General features: G+C 59.3%; 4 protein-coding genes across 6 annotated transcripts; 2 read left to right on the forward strand and 2 right to left on the reverse strand.

Annotated features, from left to right (window-relative positions):
• Positions 1–124: 124 nt before the first annotated feature.
• On the reverse strand, positions 125–3,536 carry MINDY1 (MINDY lysine 48 deubiquitinase 1). Of its 2 annotated transcripts, none has more exons than XM_056511023.1 (8): positions 3,234–3,536; positions 3,060–3,124; positions 2,820–2,978; positions 2,406–2,508; positions 1,270–1,412; positions 1,010–1,192; positions 735–902; positions 125–489 (listed from the first exon to the last, which is right to left on the reverse strand). In XM_056511023.1, the coding sequence occupies exons 1-8, from the start codon at positions 3,244–3,246 to the stop codon at positions 421–423; spliced, it is 903 nt and encodes a 300-aa protein (XP_056366998.1). In that variant the 5' UTR covers positions 3,247–3,536; the 3' UTR covers positions 125–420. The 2 variants fall into 2 exon arrangements, with proteins under 2 accessions (XP_056366998.1, XP_056366997.1); XM_056511022.1 differs by having other exon boundaries at positions 1,010–1,150; positions 3,234–3,339.
• Positions 3,537–6,121: 2,585 nt separating this feature from the next.
• PRUNE1 (prune exopolyphosphatase 1) lies at positions 6,122–9,891 on the forward strand. The gene is made up of 8 exons (XM_056510988.1): positions 6,122–6,872; positions 7,923–8,027; positions 8,101–8,306; positions 8,377–8,561; positions 8,645–8,803; positions 8,875–8,969; positions 9,059–9,217; positions 9,305–9,891. The coding sequence occupies exons 1-8, from the start codon at positions 6,834–6,836 to the stop codon at positions 9,614–9,616; spliced, it is 1,260 nt and encodes a 419-aa protein (XP_056366963.1). The 5' UTR covers positions 6,122–6,833; the 3' UTR covers positions 9,617–9,891.
• A 363-nt stretch (positions 9,892–10,254) lies between these two features.
• Positions 10,255–14,649, reverse strand: CDC42SE1 (CDC42 small effector 1). 2 transcript variants are annotated; one of them, XM_056511031.1, is made up of 5 exons: positions 14,285–14,649; positions 12,163–12,329; positions 11,961–12,071; positions 11,187–11,261; positions 10,255–11,096 (listed from the first exon to the last, which is right to left on the reverse strand). In XM_056511031.1, exons 2-4 carry the CDS (start codon positions 12,214–12,216, stop codon positions 11,190–11,192), a joined length of 237 nt encoding a protein of 78 aa, XP_056367006.1. In that variant the 5' UTR covers positions 12,217–12,329; positions 14,285–14,649; the 3' UTR covers positions 10,255–11,096; positions 11,187–11,189. The 2 variants fall into 2 exon arrangements, with proteins under 2 accessions (XP_056367006.1, XP_056367005.1); XM_056511030.1 differs by lacking the exon at positions 14,285–14,649 and adding an exon at positions 12,823–13,103.
• Positions 14,650–14,727: 78 nt separating this feature from the next.
• Positions 14,728–19,656, forward strand: MLLT11 (MLLT11 transcription factor 7 cofactor). The gene is made up of 3 exons (XM_056511052.1): positions 14,728–14,792; positions 16,431–16,688; positions 18,039–19,656. Exons 1-3 carry the CDS (start codon positions 14,773–14,775, stop codon positions 18,304–18,306), a joined length of 546 nt encoding a protein of 181 aa, XP_056367027.1. The 5' UTR covers positions 14,728–14,772; the 3' UTR covers positions 18,307–19,656.
• The last annotated feature ends 3,520 nt before the right edge of the window (positions 19,657–23,176 follow it).

Here is a 23,176-nt window from a genome sequence, read left to right on the forward strand (position 1 = left end):
CCCCCCAAAAACCCCAAACCCCCTAAATACCCCAAAGCCCCCCAAACCCTCCAAACCCCCAAACCCCCCAAATCCCCCAAATCCCCCAAACCCACGAGTCCGTGGAGCAGCTGCCAGATCCGTGTGCAGGGGGACAAGTCCTTTACTTGCCAAGGGCTAAGGCCACATTTTGCAAAGGGGGGTGCCCGTGTCCCCCCCAGCCACGTCCAGCCGTGTCTCAGAGCGAGGACTGAGGTGTGGGATCCCCAGAAGGGGCTCCCCCTGTGTTAAGGCCACTGGGAAGTTTGGGGTGGTCCTGGGGATGGTCACCCCTCACCCGTGTGTCCCCTCCAGCGTACGGGGACCCCCCAGGATCCCCCTGGAGGACGCAGAGTGGGGACTCGGGGGGCTGCGGGTGTGGGGACCCCACGGCACGAGGTGCTACAGGAGGGTGCAGTCCAAATCTGGCCGCTGCCGCTGCCGCCGCTCCCCGGCCGGCCGGCCACCCGCCTGTGGGGACAGGGACAGGGATGGGACAGGGACGGGACAGGGACAGGAACAGGGATGGGACAGGGACAGGGGCAGAGATGGGACAGGGACAGGGACAGGGACGGGACAGGGACAGGGATGGGAAAGGGACAGGGACAGGGATGGGAAAGGGACAAGAACAAGAACAGGGACAGGGGCAGCAACAGTGCTGGGTGTGGAGGGACCTGCAGAGACCCCCACGCCCCTCAAGGGGGACCCCTGGTTACCTGTGCTGGCAGCGGCTGAGCAGGATGAGGAAGGTGAGGAGGAGGAGGATGAGGACGGTGCTGCTGATACTCCTCGTGCTGCAGCTGCCGCGCCAGCTCCAGGTCGCTGAGCAGGGAGGGGGGGTCCTGCCCGTGCCCCTGCTGCAGGGACAGGGCCACCATGTAATCCTGGCAGGGGGGAGCAGCACAGACAGGGGGGGTCAGCACGGCGACCCCGAACCCTGCGGGACCCCGTGGAGCCGGGCTGGGACCGCGTGTCCCCGCTTGTCCCCCACCTGGTCCAGCTGTCTCTGCTGCAGCCGGGGGTCCGGGGGTCCCCCCTCCCTGCCCGGGGCGTGGCTGAGGTGGAAGTCGGTGTCGCAGAAGCAGCTGTCCCCATCCACGCTGTGCAGGCTCTCCCACACCACCCCCTCCTCCTGCAGGAAGCCCTGGTCTGTCACCAGCAGGTACAGGTGGCCCTGGCGAGGAGGGACGGGGGTCAGCCAGCCCCGGGGGGCGTTCTGGGGGGGCGCAGCGGGGTCTGGGGGGGCCCCACCTGGTGCTTGATGATGGTGCTGAAGTGGTTGTTGCGGAAGAAGACGCCGAGCTCGCCCTCGCGGGCGCGCGCCGTCAGCTCGCACAGCCCGTGGAACGTCAGCTGGGACGCCGTGGACTCCAGGAACTGCTCTGCCACCAGCCCTGGGGACAGGGACAGGGCCCCTGTGGCTCTGGGGGCGCCCAGCTGTGCCCCAGGGACGGGGACAGGGACAGGGACAGGGACAGGGACAGGGACAGGGCCCCTGTGGCTCTGGAGGCGCCCAGCTGTGCCCCAGGGACGGGGACAGGGACAGGGACAGGGACAGGGACAGGGACAGGGCCCCTGTGGCTCTGGGGGTGCCCAGCTGTGCCCCAGGGATGGGGACAGGGACAGGGACAGGGCCCCTGTGGCTCTGGAGGCGCCCAGCTGTGCCCCAGGGATAGGGACAGGGACAGGGCCCCTGTGGCTCTGGGGGTGCCCAGCTGTGCCCCAGGGATAGGGATGGGGACAGGGACAGGGACAGGGACAGGGCCCCTGTGGCTCTGGGTGTGCCCAGCTGTGCCCCAGGGATGGGGACAGGGACAGGGACGGGGACAGGGCCCCTGTGGCTCTGGGGGCACCCAGTGTGCCCCAGGGATGGCAGGCAGGGACAGGGAATGGGGACAGGGACAGGGACAGGGACAGGGACAGGGACAGGGACAGGGACAGGGACAGGGCCCCTGTGGCTCTGGGGGTGCCCAGCTGTGCCTCAGGGATGGCAGGCAGGGACAGGGATGGGGACAGGGACAGGGACAGGGACAGGGATGGGGACAGGGCCCCAGTGGCTCTGGGGGCGCCCAGTGTGCCCCAGGGATGGCAGGCAGGGACAGGGATGGGGACAGGGACAGGGACAGGGACAGGGCCCCTGTGGCTCTGGGGGTGCCCAGCTGTGCCTCAGGGATGGGGACAGGGACAGGGACAGGGAAGGGGCAGGGACAGGGACAGGGACAGGGATGGGGACAGGGCCCCAGTGGCTCTGGGGGTGCCCAGCTGTGCCTCAGGGATGGCAGGCAGGGACAGGGACAGGGACAGGGACAGGGCCCCAGTGGCTCTGGGGGCGCCCAGTGTGCCCCAGGGATGGCAGGCAGGGACAGGGACAGGGACAGGGCCGTTACCTTCGCTCACCAGGCTGGAGTCGCTGGCCTGCTTGCAGGTGATGATCTTCTCCACCAGCTGGTTGTAGCTGAGCTTGCCCACGGCCTGCACCTGCTCCGGGTTCTGTGGGGCAGCAGGAAAGGGGGGTGAGCTCCTGGTGGGACCCAGAGGGGTCTGGGATGTTCAGAGAGCACCCAGTGCCACCTCCTGCCACGGCCAGAGGAGTCCTGCACAGGCTGAGGCTCAGAGCCCCATCCCAAACATCACAGGGGGCTTTGGGCTGGGACCTTCTGGGATCTCCTCCAGGTTGCTCTGAGCCCACCTGAGCCGGCCTGGAGCACTCCCAGGGAGGGGACATCCATCCTCAGCTCGGCCCCTTGGCCAGGACGAGCCCCAGCTGCTCACAGCAGAGCCACCTGGCAGGTGGGGCTCACCTGGGGGTCCACCAGCCAGCCGTGGTAGAGAGGGATGTTGAGCAGGTCGAAGACGATGCACTCGGGGGTGTACTCGAAATCTGAGACCCCCGTGAACCTGACGTTGACATCCAGCCCCGTGGAGAGCTTGGGCAGGACGGTCATGGTGTCACTGATGTTCTGGGGGGCAGAAACACGGGGGGGGTCACTCCTGGAGGGGCCACCCCACACCCTGCGGCGGGCTGGGTGCTCGCTCCTCACCTGCTGGAAGTTGAGCTGCAGCCCCTCCGAGGTGTCCCGGGGTTGGGTGGCCAGGATGCAATTCCCTGCGAGGCATGGGGGTCACCCCACTCCCAGCACCGGGGTGGGGGGGTCCCGTTGCAGCCCCCCGCCCCATTCCTGGGGCCAGAGCAGGGATTGGGGGTCCCCACTCACCCAAATGTGCCATCAGCTCCTCGGCTGTGATCACCTCCTTCTGCGGGGGCAGCTTCACCTGCGGGCAGAGCAGGGCTGTGGGGACACCCTTCCTCTGGGGATGTGGGGGGAGCCCCCAGCCCCCCAGAGACCCCCAGGGACCCCCAGCTTGCCTTCCAGCGCAGCAGGAGGGTGTTGATGATGGCCAGCAGCGGGCAGGGCCCGTTCTCGCTCTGGGTGACCACGGGCGTGCGCTCCCCCTTCCAGCTGATCCACTTGACGCAGTAAAAATCCTGTTCCCGGGCGGGGGGCTGGCCCCGGGGGGCGCCCGGGGGGGATCCCCCCTCCTGCAGGGGCTGCTGCCCCCGGGGCTGCTCGGGGGAACCTGCTGGGGGGGCCCTGGGGCCGGACACCCCCTCCCACTGCCCAGATTCGACCCTGGGGCCTTCCCTGGCTGGGGCGGGGCTGACGCTGGGGAGTGTGTCCCCAATATCGGGGATTGGGTCCCCAATATCGGGGAGTGTGTCCCCAATATCGGGGATTGGGTCCCCAATGCTGGGGAGTGTGTCCCCAATATCGGGGATTGGGTCCCCAATATCGGGGATTGGGTCCCCAATGCTGGGCAGTGTGTCCCCAATATCGGGGATTGGGTCCCCAATATCGGGGAGTGTGTCCCCAATATCGGGGATTGGGTCCCCAATGCTGGGGAGTGTGTCCCCAATGCTGGGGAGTGTGTCCCCAATATCGGGGAGTGTGTCCCCAGTATCGGGGAGTGTGTCCCCAGTATCAGGGATTGTGTCCCCAATATCAGAGATTGTGTCCCCAGTATCAGGGATTGTGTCCCCAATATCGGGGAGTGTGTCCCCAGTGCTGGAGATTGTGTCCCCAGCATCAGGAATTGTGTCCCCAACATCAGGTATTGTGTCCCCAATATCAGGGAGTGTGTCCCCAACGCTGGGGAGTGTGTCCCCAGTATCAGGGAGTGTGTCCCCAACGCTGGGAACTGTGTCCCCAACGCTGGGGAGTGTGTCCCCAGTATCAGAGATTGTGTCCCCAACATCAGGAATCCTGTCCCCAACACCGGGAATCCCGTCCCCAGCAGGAATTCTGTCCCCAACACCGGGAATTGTGTCCCCAGCAGGAATTGTGTCCCCAGCAGGAATTGTGTCCCCAGCAGGAATCCCGCCCCCAGCGCCCTCCCCCGGGGTCCCCTCCCGCTCCATGGGACCCTCCCCCGGGGCCGCTCCTGCTCCGCCTCCGCTCAGGCTCCCGGGAACGCTGCGGGTCCGGCCGGGAGCGGCCGCATCCCCACTCAGCCTGAGCGGGGGAAACTGCGGAATTTGAGAAAAAAAAGAAATTAAAAAAAAAAATTAAAAAAAAAAAAAAAAAAAAAAAAAAAAAAAAGTATATGTATGTCTATATCTATATCTATATCTATATCTATATCTATATCTAATCTATATCTATATCTATATCATCTATATCTATATCTATATTTTATCTATATTTATATTTTTATCTATATCTATATTTTAGTCCAATTTGGCTAATTGGAGAGGCGAAATAAATTAAAATAAATCAAAATGAAATTAAATTTCAAAAAGTAAAATAACATAAAATAAAAGATGAAATAAATAAAATATGATACGAAATAAAATAAAATAACGTAAAATAACGTAAAATAAAATAACATAACATATTACATAAAATAAAATAAATTAAAATAAAATAAAATAACATAACATAAAATATGATATAAAATAAAATAAAATAAAACTAAAATAAAATAAAATAAAATAAAATAAAATAAAATAAAATAAAATAAAATAAAATAAAATAGAATGCAGTGCAGTTTAGCTGGCGCAAGGGAAGGCGATGGATTTGAATTCCCACTCGCAGCCTCGCCCCGAGCCCGGGGGTGTCCCGGGGTGTCCCGGGGGTCCCGGCTGTGCCCCCCACCCGCTCGGGTCCCCCCTTCTCCTGCTCTTCCTCCCTTCTGCTCCCCCAATCCTTGTTCTTCCTCCTTTTCCCTTCTCTATTCCTCATTTATGCTCCTTTTTCCTCGCTTTTCCTTCCTTTTTCCTCCCTTTCCTTTTCTTTATTACCTTTCCCTTCTTTTCCCTTCATTTTCCCTCTTTTTCCCTCCTTTCCCCTTTTTTTCACTTCATCCCTCCTTTTTAACCCTTTAACCTCCTTTTACCTTTTTTCCTGCTTTTTTCCTTCTTCTTTCCTCCTTTATTCCCTTCTCCTTCCTTCTGCTTCTTCTTCCGCTCTTTTCCTTCTTCCTTCCTTTTTCTTTCTCCTGCGTTTCCCTCCGCTCCCCTTCTGTTTTTCCTCTTTAATCTTTTTTTTTTTTTTTTTTTTTTTTTTTTTTAATTCCTTCGCGCTCCTCTTTCGCTTCGCTCCTCTCTTTCCTTTCTGGTTTTTTTTTTTTGTTTTTTTTTTTTTTTTTTTCCCTTTTGATCTGCCCTTTCTTTTCTCCTCTTCCTCTGGCTTTTTGTCCCTTTTTTTCTTCTTTTTTCCCTCTTTTTGCCAGCCCCGCACGGGCCTGTTTTCCCCGCTCCGGCTTTCCGTGGGAAGGCGGATTTAGGGCGGGGGGAGGAGGAGGAGGAGGAAGAGGAGGAGGAGGAAGAGGATTAAAGGTGTAATTTTGGGGGTGCAGCGAGATTTTGGGGGGGGCCGCCCCTGCGGTGGGGGTTGGTTTTTCTGGGGGGGAATTTGGGGTGCGGGGTTTTGGGGGCGCAGCGGAGTTTGGGGATTCCGGCGGGGGGGGGGTCTGGGGTTGCGGGGGGTGCCGAGGGGTCCCGGGAGGGTTTTGGGGTGCAACGAGGGGATTTGGGGACCCCCCCCCCGAGCCCCCCCCAGACCGCGGGGGATGCCGGGAACGGCCCCTCCCCCTCCCCAGCGGCCCCTGCGGCGCGGGGGGAGGGGCGGGCTGGGCGGGACTGGGACGTTCTGGGGGGGACTGGGACGTTCTGGGGCGTTCCGGAGGGATACTGGGCTCTACTGGGGTATTCCGGAGTGATACTGGGCTATTCCGGAGTGATACTGGGCTGTACTGGGATATTCTGGGGTATTCCGGAGTGGTACTGGGCTGTACTGGTCTGTACTGGAATATTCTGGGGTGATACTGGGATATTCCGGAGTGACACTGGTCTGTACTGGGATATTCTGGGATGATACTGGTCTGTGCTGGGGCGTTCTGGGCTGTGCTGGGCTATTCCGGAGTGGTACTGGGCTCTATTGGTCTGTACTGGGATATTCTGGGGTGATACTGGGATATTCCGGAGTGATACTGGGCTGTACTGGGACGTTCTGAGGTGATACTCGGCTGTACTGGGATATTCTGGGCTGTACTGGGATTATTCTGAACTGATACTGGGCTGTACTGGGACATTGTGGAGTGTGCTGGGACATTCTGGGCTGATACTGGGGTTATACTGGGCTGTACTGGGATATTCCAGAGTGATACTGGGGTTATTCTGGGCTGTACTGGGGTGATGCCGGGGTTATACTGGGGTGCAATGGGTTATACTGGGGTGCACTGAGCGCTGCCTGCCCGCACTGGGTCATACTGGGCCGTACTGGGCCGTACTGGCGGCTCGGGCCGTGCATCGCGTCATGGAGCGCTTCGTGGCGGGGATCCGGGCGAGGCTGCAGGTACGGGGGGTCCGGGCGGGGGGATTGGGGTGCAGGGGGCACCCCGGGTCCTGAACTGCGGGATTTGGGGTGCAGGGGGTACCCCGGGTCCTGAACTGCGGGATTTGGGGTGCAGGGGGCACCCCGGTTCTGAACTGCGGGATTTGGGGTGCAGGGGGCACCCCGGTCCTGAACTGCGGGATTTGGGGTGCAGGGAGCTCTGGGGTGTTCGGGGAAGGTGAGAATTGGGGTGCCCAGGAACACCCCAGGACCCTGAACTGCAGGAATTGGGGTGCAGGAAGCAGCAAGCAGGGAAATCGGGGTGCAGGGGGAGATGAGCACCCCGTGGGCTGGGGGTGCCCAGGAAAAGGGGGTGCCCAGGAAAAGGGTGCCCAGGAAAGGGGGTGCCCAGGAAAGGGGGTGCCCAGGAAAGGGGGTGCCCAGGAAAAGGGGTGCCCAGGAAAGGGGGTGCCCAATAAGGGGCTCGGTGCCCCGTCCCAGCTGGCACAGCCACACCAGGGACACCCCAAAACGCTCCCCAGCCCCCCTGTGCCTCCGGACCCCCAGGGGCTTTGGGCTGCAGCTGCTCCCGGGTTGTTTTTCCTCAGCTTCTACCAAAAACCGGCAAATCTGGGTTATGGCAGCAGAGAATTGTCCCAAAAATCAGGGATGGCGTGTGACAGGGAGAGTGACGTGTTTCCCCTGCTGCTGCAGGCGAGGAAAGAGGGTGACACGTCACGTTTTGGGGTGCCAGCCAGCCCCACACTCAGCATTTCTAGAACAGAGGGGTTAAAGCACTCGGGGCTCCCTGGGAGGGTCCCTGTCCCCGCAGGGGCTGGTGGCTGGTGAGTTTTCCTGGCTCACCTCACTCCACACACGTACCCCAGACCAGGTTCTGGGTTTAGGTTTAGGTTTGGTTTGAGGTTTTAGTGCCTGCTGTGGATCCCAGGGGTGCCAGGAGCTCGTTGGGAGGGTGGGATCTGTGGTGTCGAGCGGCTCCAGGGACACAGCTGGAGGGCAGGGGAGCAGTTTGGGAGGACGGGGCTGTGCCTGATGCTCCTGTCCCCGCAGGATCACATCCAGCAGCACCAGGAGATCCACGTGGTGATGGGCAACGAGGCCTGTGACCTGGACTCCACCGTCTCGGCGCTGGCCCTGGCCTATTTCCTGGCCCAGGTGAGGCTCGGCGCTGGCCCGGGGGCCGGCAGTGGCCGGGGTGGCCTCACCGGGTGTCACCCCCGCCCCGCAGAGCTCCCCAGCCCCCGGGGCCGCCGTGGTGCCGGTGCTGAACATCCCCCGCGCCGAGTTCGCGCTGCGCGGCGAGACGGCGTTCCTGCTGCGGGAGCGGGGCGTCCCGGCCGCCGCGCTCGTGTTCCGCGACGACATCGACCTGCGGGCGCTGCACCGCGCCGGGCTGCTCTCCCTGACGCTGGTGGATCACCACGTGCTGCCCGGGTGAGCCGCGGCGGGATAGATCCCCGGGGGATTTTTGGGGTGCAGGAGTGACCCTTCCCGCTGCTCGCAGTGCCGACGCTGCCCTGGACGAGGCCGTGGTGGAGGTGCTGGACCACCGGCCGCTGGAGCGGCGCCGCGCCGCGCCGTGCCGGGTGACCGTGGAGCCGGTGGGCTCCTGCGCCACGCTGGTGACCGAGCGGATCCTGCAGGGCCCGCCGGGCGTGCTGGACGGAACCACGGCGGCGCTGCTGCACGGTGAGCGCGGGGCCCGGCTGAGCCGGGGCGGTGACAGCACGGTGACAGGGCGGTGACAACACAGTGACAGCACGGTCCCACAGGCACCATCCTGCTGGACTGCATCAACCTGAGCCCGGCCGCGGGCAAGGTGACCCCCAGGGACGTGGCCTGCGTGGCCCTGCTGGAGGAGAGGTTCCCCGAGCTGCCGGCCCGCGACGCCGTGTTCGGAGCCCTGCAGGCGGCCAAGTTTGATGTCACAGGTGGGTGTGTGGCACCCGGGTGTGTCCCCCTCTCCTTGGGTGCCCTGAGCCTCATCCTGGCCACCTCCCAGGGCTGAGCACGGAGCAGATGCTGCGGAAGGACCTCAAAGTCATCTCCAACGACGACGTGCTCGTTGCCATCAGCGGCGTCTTCGAGGATCTGGAAGTGAGACTTGGCGGTGCGGGGGAAACTGAGGCAGGGAGTGGCACTCTGGGGACATTGTGGTGATGCCGAGGCTCCTCCTCTCTGCCCAGACCTTCCTGCTCCGGCCTGGCTTGCTGCAGGACCTGGAGGCTTTCTGCCAGAGCCGTGGCTACGCGGGGCTGGTGGCCATGACCGTGTCCTTCAACGAGCGCCACGAGCCCACGCGCAAGCTGGCGGTTTACAGCCAGCAGGAGCCCCTGCGCAGCACGGTGAGGCAGGGCTGGGATCTCTGGCAACTCCCCGTTTTTGGGGGTGCTGGAGGGAGGGGATCTCACCCCTGTTCTGCTGCCCCACAGCTGTGCCGGGCACTGGAGGAGGCCACGGCGCCGGCGCTGCTGCTGCGGCCGCTGCCCGGCCGCTGGGCCAGCGTGGCCGCCTACGCCCAGGGCAACGCCGTGGCCACTCGCAAGAAGGTGCTGCCCATCCTGCGGGCAGCGCTGGCGGGGCTGGGGGGCCCCGAGGAGGAGGCGGTGCCCCCGCCCACCCCCATGAACAGCCTGGTGGACGAGTGTCCCCTGGCGCAGGCCGTGCCCCCGCTGTGTCCCCAGGATGTGCTGGAGCGCGTCAGCCGCATCGCCGGGGGGCAGCCCCCCGGCTCCCCCAAATAGCAGCCAGTGCCCCCGGGCTGGCTGAGCTCTGCGTGAGAGCTGGGGTGCCTGGGTCTGGGGGAGGCTGCAGCCCAGCTCCCTCTGGCCCAGGGGTCACCAGGTGGGTTTTTGGGGATACCCCCTTAATGAAGGCGTTGGGGTGGGGGAGTTAACGAGTTGTGATGATCTTCCCTCCTTGGGGGGCAGTGGGGGGCCCCAGCAGGTGGGTCTGCACGTGCAGCCGTCCACGATTGTCGCTGTTTTCCAAGGATTAAATTTCCCTTTTCTTCCAGTTTTGGCTCTTGGTTTTTATTCTGGGATGGGTCTGGTGCTGCCCCACTCGAGGTGGGGGTGCAATCCCCTTTACAGTGGGTGAGTTTTGGGGTGTCCAAGGAGGGGGTGTCAGTGCAGCCACACTCCTGAGTCCAGGAGGAAACTGGCTGTGCCATAAAGAGTCGTGGCCTGCTGTGATTATCAGTGGGCTCAGCTTTTCCCAGTGGATTTGGCTGCTCCAGGAGCAGAGCAGGAAGCTCGTGCACCCATCCCTTGGGCCAGCACGACATTTATTTCAAGGGTGGAATGTTTTTCTCCCAAAAAAACCATGACACGGGGCTGGAGCACAGGGGAGGGGAGAGGCTCTGTCACCCAGCACGTGCTAATTAATACTAATTAATATTTAATCCTGGCGCTAATTAAACTATGTACACCCGCGCCTGAATTCCGGAGCCCTTGTGGGGTCAGACCTGGGGGCAGTCCCGGGGGGAGGAGACCCCACCACGGTCCTGCCCCAGGCCACCGAGGCTGCTCAGGTGGGTTTTGGAGCTTAAAAACAGGAAGGAATCCTAAAAACAGGAGGGGGGTGGGAGCTGGCGGCGGTGGGGATGCCGGCTGGAGGCACTGTGGGCACTGAGACTGGGCTTTGAGCCTGCTTTGGCACCCAGACATTGGGGTTCCATCCCCCTTTTGCTCCAAGGAGTTGGGGTTTAATCCCGCTCTGACATCGAATCCTGGTTTGACACCAGAACACCTTGGGTTTAATTCTGGTTTGGCACCAGAACATCAGGGCTTAATCCTGGTTTTGCTCCTCTGTGGTGTTCTGGGAGGCACCAAATCTGCCTCTGCAGCGTGGCTGATTCCCTGGGGAAACTGAGGCACCACCAGGCAGCCTGTGGGGCACAGGGGAGTGGGAGAAGGGGAAACCTGGGAGGATTTGGCACATGTGGCTGCGCCTGGCAGCTGCTGGCACGTCTCAGGGGTGTGGTGGCTGTGTCCTTTGCGGGCAGGGCAGGAGCTGGGGGCTGCTGTCCCCGCTCCCTCCCCATGCCAGCAGCCAGTGCCTCCGGGAAGGAGGGATTTTCCAGAGGGACAACGCCCCAAAGTCAGCGGGAGCTGGGTGAGGATGGTGCTGCATAAATACCGCGGGCTTCGGGCACTCCAGGTCGGCGTCTCCTCCAGCGGGGAGGGTCAGGCAGTTCAAGTTTGGGCTGAGAAAGCCAGGAATCTGCAAAAACCCCCGAGGGTGGGTTATGGGAGCGCTCTGGGGGCTGCTCAGAGGTGGGGGCTCCCAGGGGTGCTGGGGGTTGGTACTCACACGCTACAACACACGGGAGTTGCTCCACGGTCGCTCCCGGCCGCCCTTGGACCTCATCTCCTGGACAGCACCGGTCTGCAGAGGGGAGCTGTCACCCACCTGGGCCACCCCCTCAGCCAGCCGGGACACCCGGCACCCCAAAACAGCACCTGGCACCCCAGAATAACACCCGGCACCCCAAAACAGCACCCGGCACCCCAAAACAACACCCGGCACCCCAAAACAGCACCCGGCACCCCAGAATAACACCCGGCACCCCAAAACAGCACCCGGCACCCCAAAACAGCACCAGTATCCCAAAACAGCACCCAGCACCCTAAACAACACCCAGCACCCCAAAATAACACCCAGCACTCCAAAACAGCACCCAGCACCCCAAAATAACACCCAGTACCCCAAAACAGCACCCAGTATCCCAAAACAGCACCCAGCACCCCAGAACAACACCCAGTATCCCAAAATAACAGCCAGCACCCCAAAATAACACCGGCACCTCAAAACAGCACCCAGTACCCCAAAACACCACCCAGTACCCCAAAATAATACCCATCACCCCAGAACAACACCCAGCACTCCAAAACAACACCCAGTATCCCAAAACAACATCCACCACTCAGCCCTGAGACCCAGCACCCCAGAACAACACCCAGCACTCCAAAACAACACCCAGCACTCAACCCTGAGACTCTACCACTCCAAAAACCAACACCTACCACCCCAAAAACACCACCAGCCCCCCAGCCGGGCCCCCCCAGCCCCCCAGAGCCGGGGTACCATGGGCAGCCCCTCTCCTGCAGCCATGTCTCCGGAGCCGATGTGTGTCAGGTGCACGAAGTTCATGGGCTCCCCGATCATGGAGCGGTCGATCCGTCTCCTCCTCTTCTTCTGCGAGGGGATGAAGGCCATCAGCCCCCGCCGACCCCAGAGAGCAACCCCCCCCCCAAAAAAACAGCTGCCCTGGGTGGGAGGTACTCACGGGCTGGGGCTTCTCCACCACGCAGCAGCCCAGCTTGTGCCAGAAGTCGCTCATGCTGGCGGCGGTGGCAGCCGGCGTCCCCCCGTCCTGCCGGGACCCAGCGCGGGGTCACTCCATGGGGACACCTGCCCGGGCTGGCACGGCGTGGGCAGGAGCAGCTGGCTGTGCTGGGATGGGAAAGGAGGGTGATGCTGTCAGGCCTGACCTCCCCGAATTAATGCTGAAGCAACGTCGCATCGAACAATAAAATCAGAGACCCGTGGGGTGACACACAGAGCAGCCAAGGGGACACCTGTCGTTGCTAGGGACAAGGCACCACAGAGACCCCCAGAGCTGTCCCCACCCCAGGGCAGGACACAGCTGAAGGATGCTGCGGCAGGATGGGGGGGATGGAGGCAGCCATGGCAAATCCCAACTCCCTGAGCCAGGCAGCTAAAAATATCCCGGCCCTTCCGAAAAGGGGCCGGAGGTTGAGCTCTTCCGCTGCGGCTTCTGAAGAGCAGACGGGGGAGAAATAAACAGGGTTTGATCCCAAACTCCCACGCTGCCGCCTGGGGTAGGCAAAGGGGGCGTGGAAAGCGGGAATCACCCCCAAAATGGGGGTTTCCCCCATGCCAAGGAGAGATGACTCCTTTGCTCAAAAGCACGCAGGGAACTCACCCGCCCACGAGGCCCGTGGGCTGGGCACAGCCCTGGGGCAGCCACGGGCCGGCCCCACGCCGCTGGCACGGCCCAGGGGTGCCGGACCCACCGCTCTGGCAAACAGGAAAAGTTCCTTCCCCTGCCCTGCGCCGGTGACGCCGGATGGGCCAAAGTCCGGCCTGTGCTTCCTGCTGCTGGCGGGGAGCAGTGGGGGCACGGGGCAGCCCCCGAACGGGGGATCCGAGCCCGGCCCCATGGAGCCTCCGGCCAGGCTCTGACCCCATGGAATGACCCACAGCCGGGCATTCATTCCCACGGCACCGGGAATGGTGAATGCCCAGCCTGGCACCCATCCCTGTGCCCCAGCCATCCCCCAGCCATCCCTTCCTGCAGCCGAGACCGGGCAGGCGGCGACACGTCCCGGCTGGAGCACACCGGGTCCGTGCCCGGCACCGCCTGCCGAACCGGGCCGGGTATCCCCCCGGCCACGGGACACACGAGGAGGGGGCTGCCTTTCCTTCCCAGCCTGATTTCCCGAGGAAACACGGCTGATTCTTTAGGAAACGCGGTTAGGAAACGCGGTTAGGAAACGCGGAGATCCCGGCACAGCGGAAGGGCCTGGCTGCGGAGGAACCCCCAAACTCGGCACCGAAACACTCCCGGGGCGCTGCGGGACCTCCGAGAGCCACCAGGGACTCCCCGCGGAAACCTGCGGGGGTTCTCCCGGCCGAGACCCCCTGCCCGCACCCCTCCGACCCCAAATCCGCCCCGGCACCCGCCGGCGTTGGGCCGGCCCGGTTCCGGGCGGTTCTTGTCGGGTCCCCCCGTTCTGCGGGGGTCTCACAGCCAGAACCCCCCCAGCCCGCCCCTGCCATGAGCTGTGTCCGGGCTCAGCCCACCCGGTGGCCCCGGGCAGGGCGGCTCCGGGCCCGGCCCGTGCCGGCACGGGCAAAACGACTTCCCGGTTGGGAAAGCACCGCTGTGCGTCACCGGCGGGCTGCGGGCAGGGGGGACCGCTCCGAGCCCCCCACCCACTGCCAGGGCACCCGCTGGGGTGTCCCCAAGCTCGGAGCGTGGGGGGACAGGGGGGGATGGGGTGGGAGTCCTGGGACCCCGGGATTTAGGGGTGAACCGGCTTTGGTGGGCCGGTCCCGGCTGCGACCCCCGGTGCTCACACGGCGGGGACCCGTGAGTTAGGGGGTGCCAGCCGGGTTCGGGACCCCGGGAGTCCTGGCAGGGTTGGGAGGTCCCGGTGTGTTCGGTGGGACCCGGCGGGCCTCGGGATCCGCCGGTGGTGCCGGTGGGGCTGGGGAGATCCCGGGAGGTCTCCCCGGTTGTAAGGGGGCTCGCCCCGCCGCCCCGGTCCCGTTCCGGGGCCGCTCCCGGTGCTCTCTCCGCCTTCCCTCGGCGGTTCCGGGCCCTTCCGCCGACTCGCACCCCGCGCAGCGGCCGGTTCCCGTCCCGGTGGAGGCCCCATTACCTGTCCCGGCGCGGGAGCGGGCCCCGGTACCGGTGTCCGGCTCGCAGCCCCAGGCGTGGTTCCGAAGTTCAGGTCCCGGTCCCGGTCCCGGTCCCGGTGCCGGTGTCCGGCTCGCTTAGTGGCCCTAAGTGCAGATCCCGGTCCCGGTGCTGGTGCGGATCCCGGTGCCCCGCTCGCAGAGCCCCAGGCGTGGCTCTGGGATCCTGGTCCCGGTGCGGTTCCGGTGCCGGTGCCCGCTCTCAGCCCAGGCGTGGCCGGGAGGCGCCGGCGGTGCGGGTTCCGGTGCCGGTGCCGGTGCCGGTGCCCCGCTCGCAGCCCCAGGCGTGGCCCGGTGCGGACGCGGCGCTGCTCCCGCCGCCCGGCGCGGCTCGGCTCGGCCCGGCCCGGCCCGGCCCGGCACAGCGCCCTCCGCGGGCACCGCCGGCACTGCAGGGGGCGGCGGGGCCGGGCCGGGCCCGGGGGAACGGGGGGGTCACGGTCCGGCGGGAATGGGGAGGTCACGGTCCCGGTAAGAATGGGGACCTCAGGGTCCCGGTGGGAATTGGGGGAGCTCAGGGGTCATAGTAGGAATGGGGGGCCCGGAGTCCCGGTGGGAATGGGGGGGGTCAGGGGTCCCGGTAGGAGTGGGGGGCCCCGAGTCCCAGACGAACTGGTGGGTGGTTCTTGAGGTCCTGTCATTGCCACCTCCATGGTCCTGTCACTGTCGTTGTCACCGCCACAGTACTGTCAGTGCCACCACCACAGTTCTGCCACCACCACAGTCCTGTCAGTGCCACCACCGCAGTCCTGCCATCACCACTGCCACTGTCACAGTCCTGTCACAGCTGCTGGCACAATCCCACAGCTGCAGCCACTGTGACCTCTGGGGTGTCCCCTCCTGCAGGTCCCACTGGAGGGTCCCACACAGGAGACACTCCTGTACGACCCCAGAGTGTCCCTTCCAGCCATCCCCCAGCTCCCACTCAGAAACCCTGAACAAGGCAGCACTGTCCCCACTCAGCCGGGTCTGTGTCCCACGCCTGTCCCCAGCCTCGGGTGGCCCTGGCTGATAACACCCGAGTGTTTGTGACCTCATTTCAGCTGAAGAGCCTTTTTTTTTTTTTTTTTTTTTTAATTTTTTTTTGTATTTGTGCTACCAGAGGACATTGTCCCCTCCCAAAACTGCAGAGCCCAGAGCAGTGTCCTCATTGCTACGTCCCCTTGGGGGTTCACAGAGAGGGACACCACTGTCACCTATGAGCAGGTGACAGAAACCCCCAAGAGCAAGGAGAAGGGTGACATCCAGCTTCTTATGAAGCTGCTCAGCCAAACTGCACCCCACAGCCCGGGGGAACCCCAGAAACACAGCAGCTCACCCCCCTGGAGGGATCAGCATCCTCCAAAGGGATCCCAGCTGGAATTTTCCCTGTGCTGAGTCTTGGAGGGGCCGAGCTGAGACCAAGGAGCAGGAACATGGGTCCTCTTTGCACTGGAGGAGGAGGAGGAAGAGGAGGAGGAGGCAGAAATAATCTGGATGAAAGCTGAGCACTGGCAGAACTGCTTGGCACCATCAGAAATGAGCTGCATGCAGGGAACAGGGAGGAAAAGGGAGAAAAAAAAAAAACCCTAAAGCACCAAAAGAATGTTGATCTCAGGCAAAGCCCAGGGAGAGGAGGGCAAGGGCTGCCCTCAGCCTCTCAGGTGTGTGGATCTGACCCCCAAAAAGGGTGTTTAGTGCTAGGGCAGGGAGACCCCCTGCTCTGAGGGGTTGCACTGGGGTTTTCTTTGCTGCCCCTCCAATACCCAGCAGCAGCTGTGGGGCAAAGTGGGGTGTGAGCTGCCCCCACCCTGGGTGAAGCCCCCCCTCAGTGATGCCAGTTTTGGGTGTCTCCTTCTATTTCTAGATCCATGTCTGGCTCTGGCCACAAAGCTGGGATATTTTTGCCGTGTGGCCTCGGGATCAAATCCCCTCAGTCTCAGATTTAAAAAAAAAAATTAAAAAAACCCACACCTTTTTTTGGGTTTACTTGCACCAATTTTCCCTGTGTTTGACTCTGTGCTCTCCCGAGGTTTGGGGGTACCACAGCACCCCATCTAATCACATTAAAGTAAAATAAATACTTCCCAGCTCCTTGCAGACTGAAAACACCCCGTTATTCCCACCCAGCGCAGAGCTGGGAATTGCTGGAGCTTTAATAAATCCTCATCTCGGGGGTCCAGCGCGCAGGATCGCCCTCCCCCTCCGCGCCTCCGCCCCTGCCGTCCTCCCCCTCCCCGGCGCTGACTCATCTGCCACCATCATCATCATCATCGTCGCCATCCTCCCCCCACGAGGAAGGGCAGCTCGAGGGGCTGCATTGCAGACAAAAGGCAGCAGAGCCGCAGCTCCGGCACAAAGCACCGAGCTCCGCTCAGCGCTCCGCAGGTAAGGGATGCGAGCGCGGGGATGCGCTGCCTGAGGATGCTCCGGGTTCCGGACGGGGCTTGGGTGCAGGGAGTGCTGGAGTTTCTTTTTGAGGGGGGAATAAGCTCTCAGGCAGTGGGATAAAGGTGGTTTTGCTTCCACCTTTGGATGGGCAGACCACACTGATCCCCTGGGAAATGCTCTTTTTTAGGGGTGACACGCGACACGAGAGGAGTTTTCCCCTTTTTGCTAGGTATTTGATTATTTTACTTGTCACTGAACTCTCTTTCCCCCTCTCTTTTCACTAAACTCCAATTTTTCACCCTTTGAAGTTTAAAAATCCCTGTCGGCAGCACCCATCACCATTAACAATTCCCTGCTGTCGCGCTGCAAAAAACTCACGGATAGATCCCTAGGGATGGACCCCCAGGGATAAATTCCCGGGAAAAGAGACTATTTTAAAATCCTGTGGCTCGGTTTACCCGGAGGAGGTGACACAGGAGCCTTTCACAGCCTCTGAGCGACACAAATTTAGCAGCTGATCGCACAGAGTATGCCTGAATCATCCTTGAGAATTCTGGTTCCCGAGATTCAAGAGGGGGAATCAGCAGTAAAATGAGGATGTTTTGGGTTAGTCTGCTCTGAATGACATAACCCTGCCAGGCGGTGACTCAGCTGATCCGCGGCTGCTCCTGCTCGTCTTGCCCGGGTTTTGGTGGCTCGGGGTGGGGCTGCAGAGGGGAATTCTGCGGCAGGGAGGGAGGGATGGATGGGCGGATGGATGGATGGATGGATGGATGGATGGATGGATGGATGGATGGCACAGCAGGGATGGGTGGGGTGGGGTGTGCCGGGAATGCTCCTTCCAGCCCTTTCTAGAGGGTTCAGGGAGGGAGGGAGGGATGGGGTGGGGTCGGGGGCTGCACGAGGACCCCCCCCTCACTGCCCAACCCATGGGGGTTTAACACAGGGAAAAGTGTGGAATAAAAATAATTCATTTGGATGCTGCTTGCCCACCTCTGCTCCCCGGTGCTGGCAGGATGGATTTTGGGAGGAGCAGCTGGGAAGGGGATAATCCCCACCCTGCCCTGGATGGGGAAACTGAGGCACGGGGTGACAAAGCCCCTCGGATTTGCAATCCCTGCAGAGAAGGGCCGTGTGGATAAAACCCTGGCAGAGCTCGAGCCTGCAGTTAGACCCAGCCTAAAGCCCGAGCTCAACCACCCCATGCTCTCCCACACCACCACCTCCTTTTTGGGGATTATGGGACAACCCGGCAGCACCTGAGATTCCTGCCCACTTTGGGGGGCAACTCCTGTGTCTCTGGTAGAGCTTTTCTCTCCCTCTTCTCCCCCCTCACGCCCTGCACAGCCCCAAAATGCTGGACACCATCAGCAGCCAGTACGACTCCTTCATCTACTGGAGGATGCCGATCCCGCGGCTGGACACGGCCGAGCTGGAGGGGCTGGGGCTCGCAGACATGGCTCTCTACAAGCCCAAGGCGGGGCTGGGCAAGCTGGGCGAGCGGGGCAGCCAGGACCCCTCCCAGGAAGAGGACAGCCTGCTGCAGTTCAACAGCTTCAACTTCTGGCGAGCCCCCATCGCCAGCATCAGCTCCTTCGATTTCGATTTCATCTGAAGCCCCTCCTCACCCTCCCCCTGCTCTCTCTCTTTCTGCCAGGATTTGGTTTTGTTGTCAGTTTTGGAGGCTGTTTGGTTTATTTTTTTTTTTGGTTTCCGGTCAGTTTTGCCATGGCTAGTTCGCTCAGCAGTTCAGCACGGGCTCCCCAAAAATCTCCACCCTGTCCCCCTTTTCTGGAATCACAACGGTGCAAGTGGGGGGCAAAAACGAGGGGAGGGGCAGAAACAACCCCCTCCATTGCCCCTCTCCGTTTCCAGAGGATTTGGGAGGTGCCACCCCCTGTGCCAGTGACAATTTCTCAGCTCATTTCTCACGTGCTTTTTAAAGAAACTCGTTTGTGCAATCGGGTCGCTGGAGGAGCAATGGGAATCGCCCTCGTTTGGAAGAAAGCATCCACCCTCTGGCCCAATTTACCAAAAATCTGCCTCGTCCCTTCCCCCTTCCCCTCGGGAATGCAAGGTGGAAGAGGCAGGGATGTGCCCAAGGTACCAGCACAAACCTTCCTCTTGAGAAAAACAATCACTTTGAGCCTTGTGCTATGAGCCCAGGCAGAAAAAAACGATGTGCAGGAGTGTAAATAGACATGGAAATGCTCTCACCTTGCTTGGTGGGGTCAAGGCTGGGGGATTATTGCCTCAAATTTGATTTTTTCATCCTTTTTTTTTGTGCCCCACGAGACGCTGGATACATCGTGGGGTCTGGAAGGGGCAGAGCTGAAAGATGGAGAATTTAGTTTGATCTTACCCCCAAATGAAAACATTCCAGGTTTTCCACCCACTTAATCAATCCTTTTAAAAACAACAACAAATGCTGCATTCATTCAAGTGGAAGCCTTGAGTTTTCTCCGGGGAGATTTTCACCTGCTGAGGTTTATTTCTGAGCATCATCTCAAAATGGAGGGGGGGAAAAAACCCCAACCTGGAATCATTTTTAGCTTTTAAACAGGTTTTTTGCTCTCCCCAAGATTGTTTTCTGGCGTTGGTTTGCCTTCTCGAATGTGCTTTTTTTGGGTTTGGTTGGGATGAAGTGATGTGGAGCATCCCAAAATCATCCTGAGAGCTGGGGGCTATATGGCTGGGGCAGCACTTAAAAAGTGCCAGAAATAGGCAAAAAAAAAAAAAAAAAACAGAAAAAATCTGCATTCTGCTATGAAAATCAGATGCAGCTATTCCTGTAATCTCCAGAAATAATCAAATGTGCTGATTTCGAACCATCTGTGTAAAACCAGAGGTGAAAAATGTAAACTCTCCTCTGCAGAGCTGTTTGTGTTCTCGACTATGAAAACCTGCAGAAGTATTTATTATGAAACTTTAAATAAAATCAGTTAAAAGACACACACATTCCTGTGGACGTGCAGGCTGACATTGAGTTCTTTAGCATTAAAACGTCTCGAATCTCTTTACGGTGAGAACTCACCCCTGTGTCTTTGCACACACTGAAGACTTAAGCGTGGAAAAACTAAGCCTAGAGGATTATTATAAGCACATTAAGGACATTACTTACACTTCAGCTTTTCCAAGCCCCACAGGAGGACACCCCTGAGAAAAAACAGGCCCCGGAGCTCCAATTTTACCTCAGAAAAAGGGCATTTTGGGCAAGTGAGGGGCACCCAAGGGGGTAACACCTTGGAGAGGGGGGTTGGCAGCCTGAGGGGAGCTAAACCCTGGACTGGAAGGCACTCAGAGAGGGCAGGTATGCTCAAACTACTGAAATACACACATACAAACAGAGATACATTCACTAATTATCAAAGCTCCAAGAGATATCAAAACCACTCGGCCTCACTGAGGCGCCGCCGCCATTTTGTACTTGGCGCAAAAACGCCTCTGCCGGATCTACTTCCAGGGACGCGTCACGGCGAGGCGACTCTGCCGATTGATATCCTTCCGCCGCGGGAAAGCACCCCCCTGCCGGGCTCTGCCCACCGCCCCAGGGCGGGGAGGACGGCGGAGAAAAGAAGGGGGAAATCCCGCATTCCCCACAGCTCCCGCTGCGGCAGACTGAGAGCGGGCCCAGCCCGGTCTTGCTCGGAGGACTCTTTTGTTGTTTCACTCCTGTATCCTTCCGCCGCCTCCCGGGCTCGCTGCCGGCGCCGCCATTTTGTGAGGCAGCGGCGGGAGGGGCGGAGCCTCTGAGGGGCGGCGGGGAGCGCCGTGAGGGGAAAGGGTGCGATCTTGTGGGTTTGAGGAGAGGGGATCCTTGTGAGGGGTTCAGAGGAGTCCCAGTGAGGGGAAAGGGTGCGATCTTGTGGGTTTGAGGAGAGGGGATCCCTGTGAGGGGTTCAGAGGAGTCCCAGTGAGGGGAAAGGGTGCGATCTTGTGGGTTTGAGGAGAAGGGATCCTTGTGAAGGGTTCAGAGGAGTCCCAGTGAGGGGAAAGGGTGCGATCTTGTGGGTTTGAGGAGAGGGGATCCCTGTGAGGGGTTCAGAGGAGTCCCGGTGAGGGGAAAGGCTGCGATCTTGTGGGTTTGAGGAGAGGGGATCCCTGTGAGGGGTTCAGAGGAGTCCCATTGAAGGAGGGGGTGCGATCTTGTGGGTTTGAGGAGAGGGGATCCTTGTGAGGGGTTTAGAGGAGTCCCAGTGAGGGGAAAGGGTGCGATCTTGTGGGTTTGAGGAGAGGGGATCCTTGTGAGGGGTTCAGAGGAGTCCCATTGAAGGAGGGGACTGGAATACCCTCTGAGAGTGGCAATCTTGGGGGTCTGAGGATGGGGGACCCCCGTGAGCTCACCCAGAGAACAAATCCCATCACAAACATCCCATCCCGCCCTTCTTTCTTACACCGGGGCAAGTTCTCAGTCTCTTCCCTTCAGCACCAAAACCACCTCAGGTAAAGTCCCACGGGACCTCGAGTGTGAAAGCTTTGGGATAAAAATGCCGAGGATTGCTCTCCAGTAGAGGGCAGATGGGTATTTAGGAAAGGAAAAGTGCTGAAATGTGGCCAAACACGCCCAGTTGCAGCTTCCTGCCCCGGGATGTTTTCAGCAGGCGAGGAGAGGGAGGAGGATCCAGCCCTGGTGTAAATAAAGGTGGGTCCAGTGTCAGTGCCCGCTGGCCAAGGGCAGAAAATGGATTTGGCTGATTGCAAGAGGGGAATAATCACAATTCCTACCCGTGCCAAATCCTGAGAATGGAGCCCTTTGCTTTGCTCTTTATTGCCAGTGCTGTTTTGCTTTGTGTCAACACTGAGTAAGCAAATTCCTGGATAAGCAGGTCTAAGAGATGTGTAGATTACTCCTTCTTTATTCTGTCCCATGTTAGATGGAAATAAATAGGTTTCCTCTTGTTCCTTGAGCCTTATTTTGGCAGGGGAAACCTCATTTAATTTGGTTCTAAGTGCAAATTCTTTTTGAGTAATCCAAATTTTTCTACTAACTCATCAAGCACAATTTTGTGTATTTGGGGAAACCCAAACTGTTGTTTCTCTGCAGTCTTGAGGCTGCTGAAAAGTTTTTGGGAAGCTTTTTTTGCCTCATCCTGCCAGCACTTCTGCGTGTGACGAATTTTTTTGGTGAAGTGGGGCTGTTCACCTGTGTGAGTGCTTGCTTAGCAACCAGAGGGAATTTCTGAAATCTCAGATCTTGACATTCCCACCTAGACCTCTCTGCCTGTGCCAGCCCTGCTCTCAAAGCCTTCAGACCCTTGAATCTCTGAAAATCCCTAATTTAAAGGGGGAAAAAAAAATGATCCAAAGTGTTCCTGGCACAAATCTTTAATTGAGGATGTTCCACAAACCCAGAGGGGATGAAATTCAGGATTTTTGTACCCTGGGTGATGCTCAGTGTCTGCAGACTGATCTGGCTCTAATCCTTTTTACCCCAACGTGGGACTGCCCTAAAATACCCCAAAATTTTCCTTCCACTTCACTCCCAGCAGCAGGGAGGGCTCAGGAACAGCCGTGCCTGTTGCTCTGAGAGGTGAATTTTGCATTTCCCACGAGATGGCATCAGCAGCCACTTCAATTTCAACAAAAAAAAAAAAAAGTAATTTAACACCCCCAGGTTAAAATTTTCCTCGTCTCTCTCCTGTTTTTAAATGGGAATGAGGATCTTCAGCTATGCTGGGGGAATCTGGTTACAAAGTGCTGCAAACTCCAGGCTGTTTTCACCTGCCAACCCAAGTATTCCATGAAACAAACCTGATAAACTTGCTGAATCTGGTTAAAAAAAAAAAAAACAAAAGAGAGAAAAACCAGGCTGGAAGGGTTAAATGAGAAGAACTGGAGGTGAACTTCCCTCTTTGTGCCCATAATCTGTTGATCTAGGCCGGTGCTGAGGAACAGGATCTCTTTTTTTCCCTTTTAAAGAGGAATCGTGGGGTCTGCACTGAGCTTGCGCCCATTTCGGTAATTTCCTGTCCCATTCTTACCGAGTCCGCATTCAATAGGAGCTGCTGGGGTCAATTGCAGGAAGAAACATTGTTTTTGGGGCTGAGGAGCTTTGTTTATCTCATTTCAGCCAATATCCCACTGCAGCTTTTTGTGTGATTTATTGACTTAATCCCAGTTCAGACTTCATTAAAGAAACAGTGATGGATACAATAGAAACAACTTAATTCTCAGTAAATTTTAAACGAACCAGCGTGTCTGATGTTGCCATATGCAGCTCTATGTTATTTAAAAATAAATAATAAGAATGGAAGCCCACTGCTGCAGAAATGGATTGACTGTAACATACAAACTTGGATAAATAGTTCAGAGTGAAATTGTCTCAAGTGTTCCCTGTCCCCAGGTTGAGGCTCTGATAACTCCTTCTTACAGAAAGGTTTGTGTTGTTTTTTAAAACCATCCTTTATGCTGCTTGACCTTTAATTAACTTTGGATTTAGGAATTTGATAAAGTGGAAGTTTATCTAATCCCCTCACTTCTCAATT

Source organism: Oenanthe melanoleuca, chromosome 25 (assembly GCF_029582105.1).
Source record: "Oenanthe melanoleuca isolate GR-GAL-2019-014 chromosome 25, OMel1.0, whole genome shotgun sequence".
Taxonomy (NCBI): Eukaryota; Metazoa; Chordata; class Aves; order Passeriformes; family Muscicapidae; genus Oenanthe; species Oenanthe melanoleuca.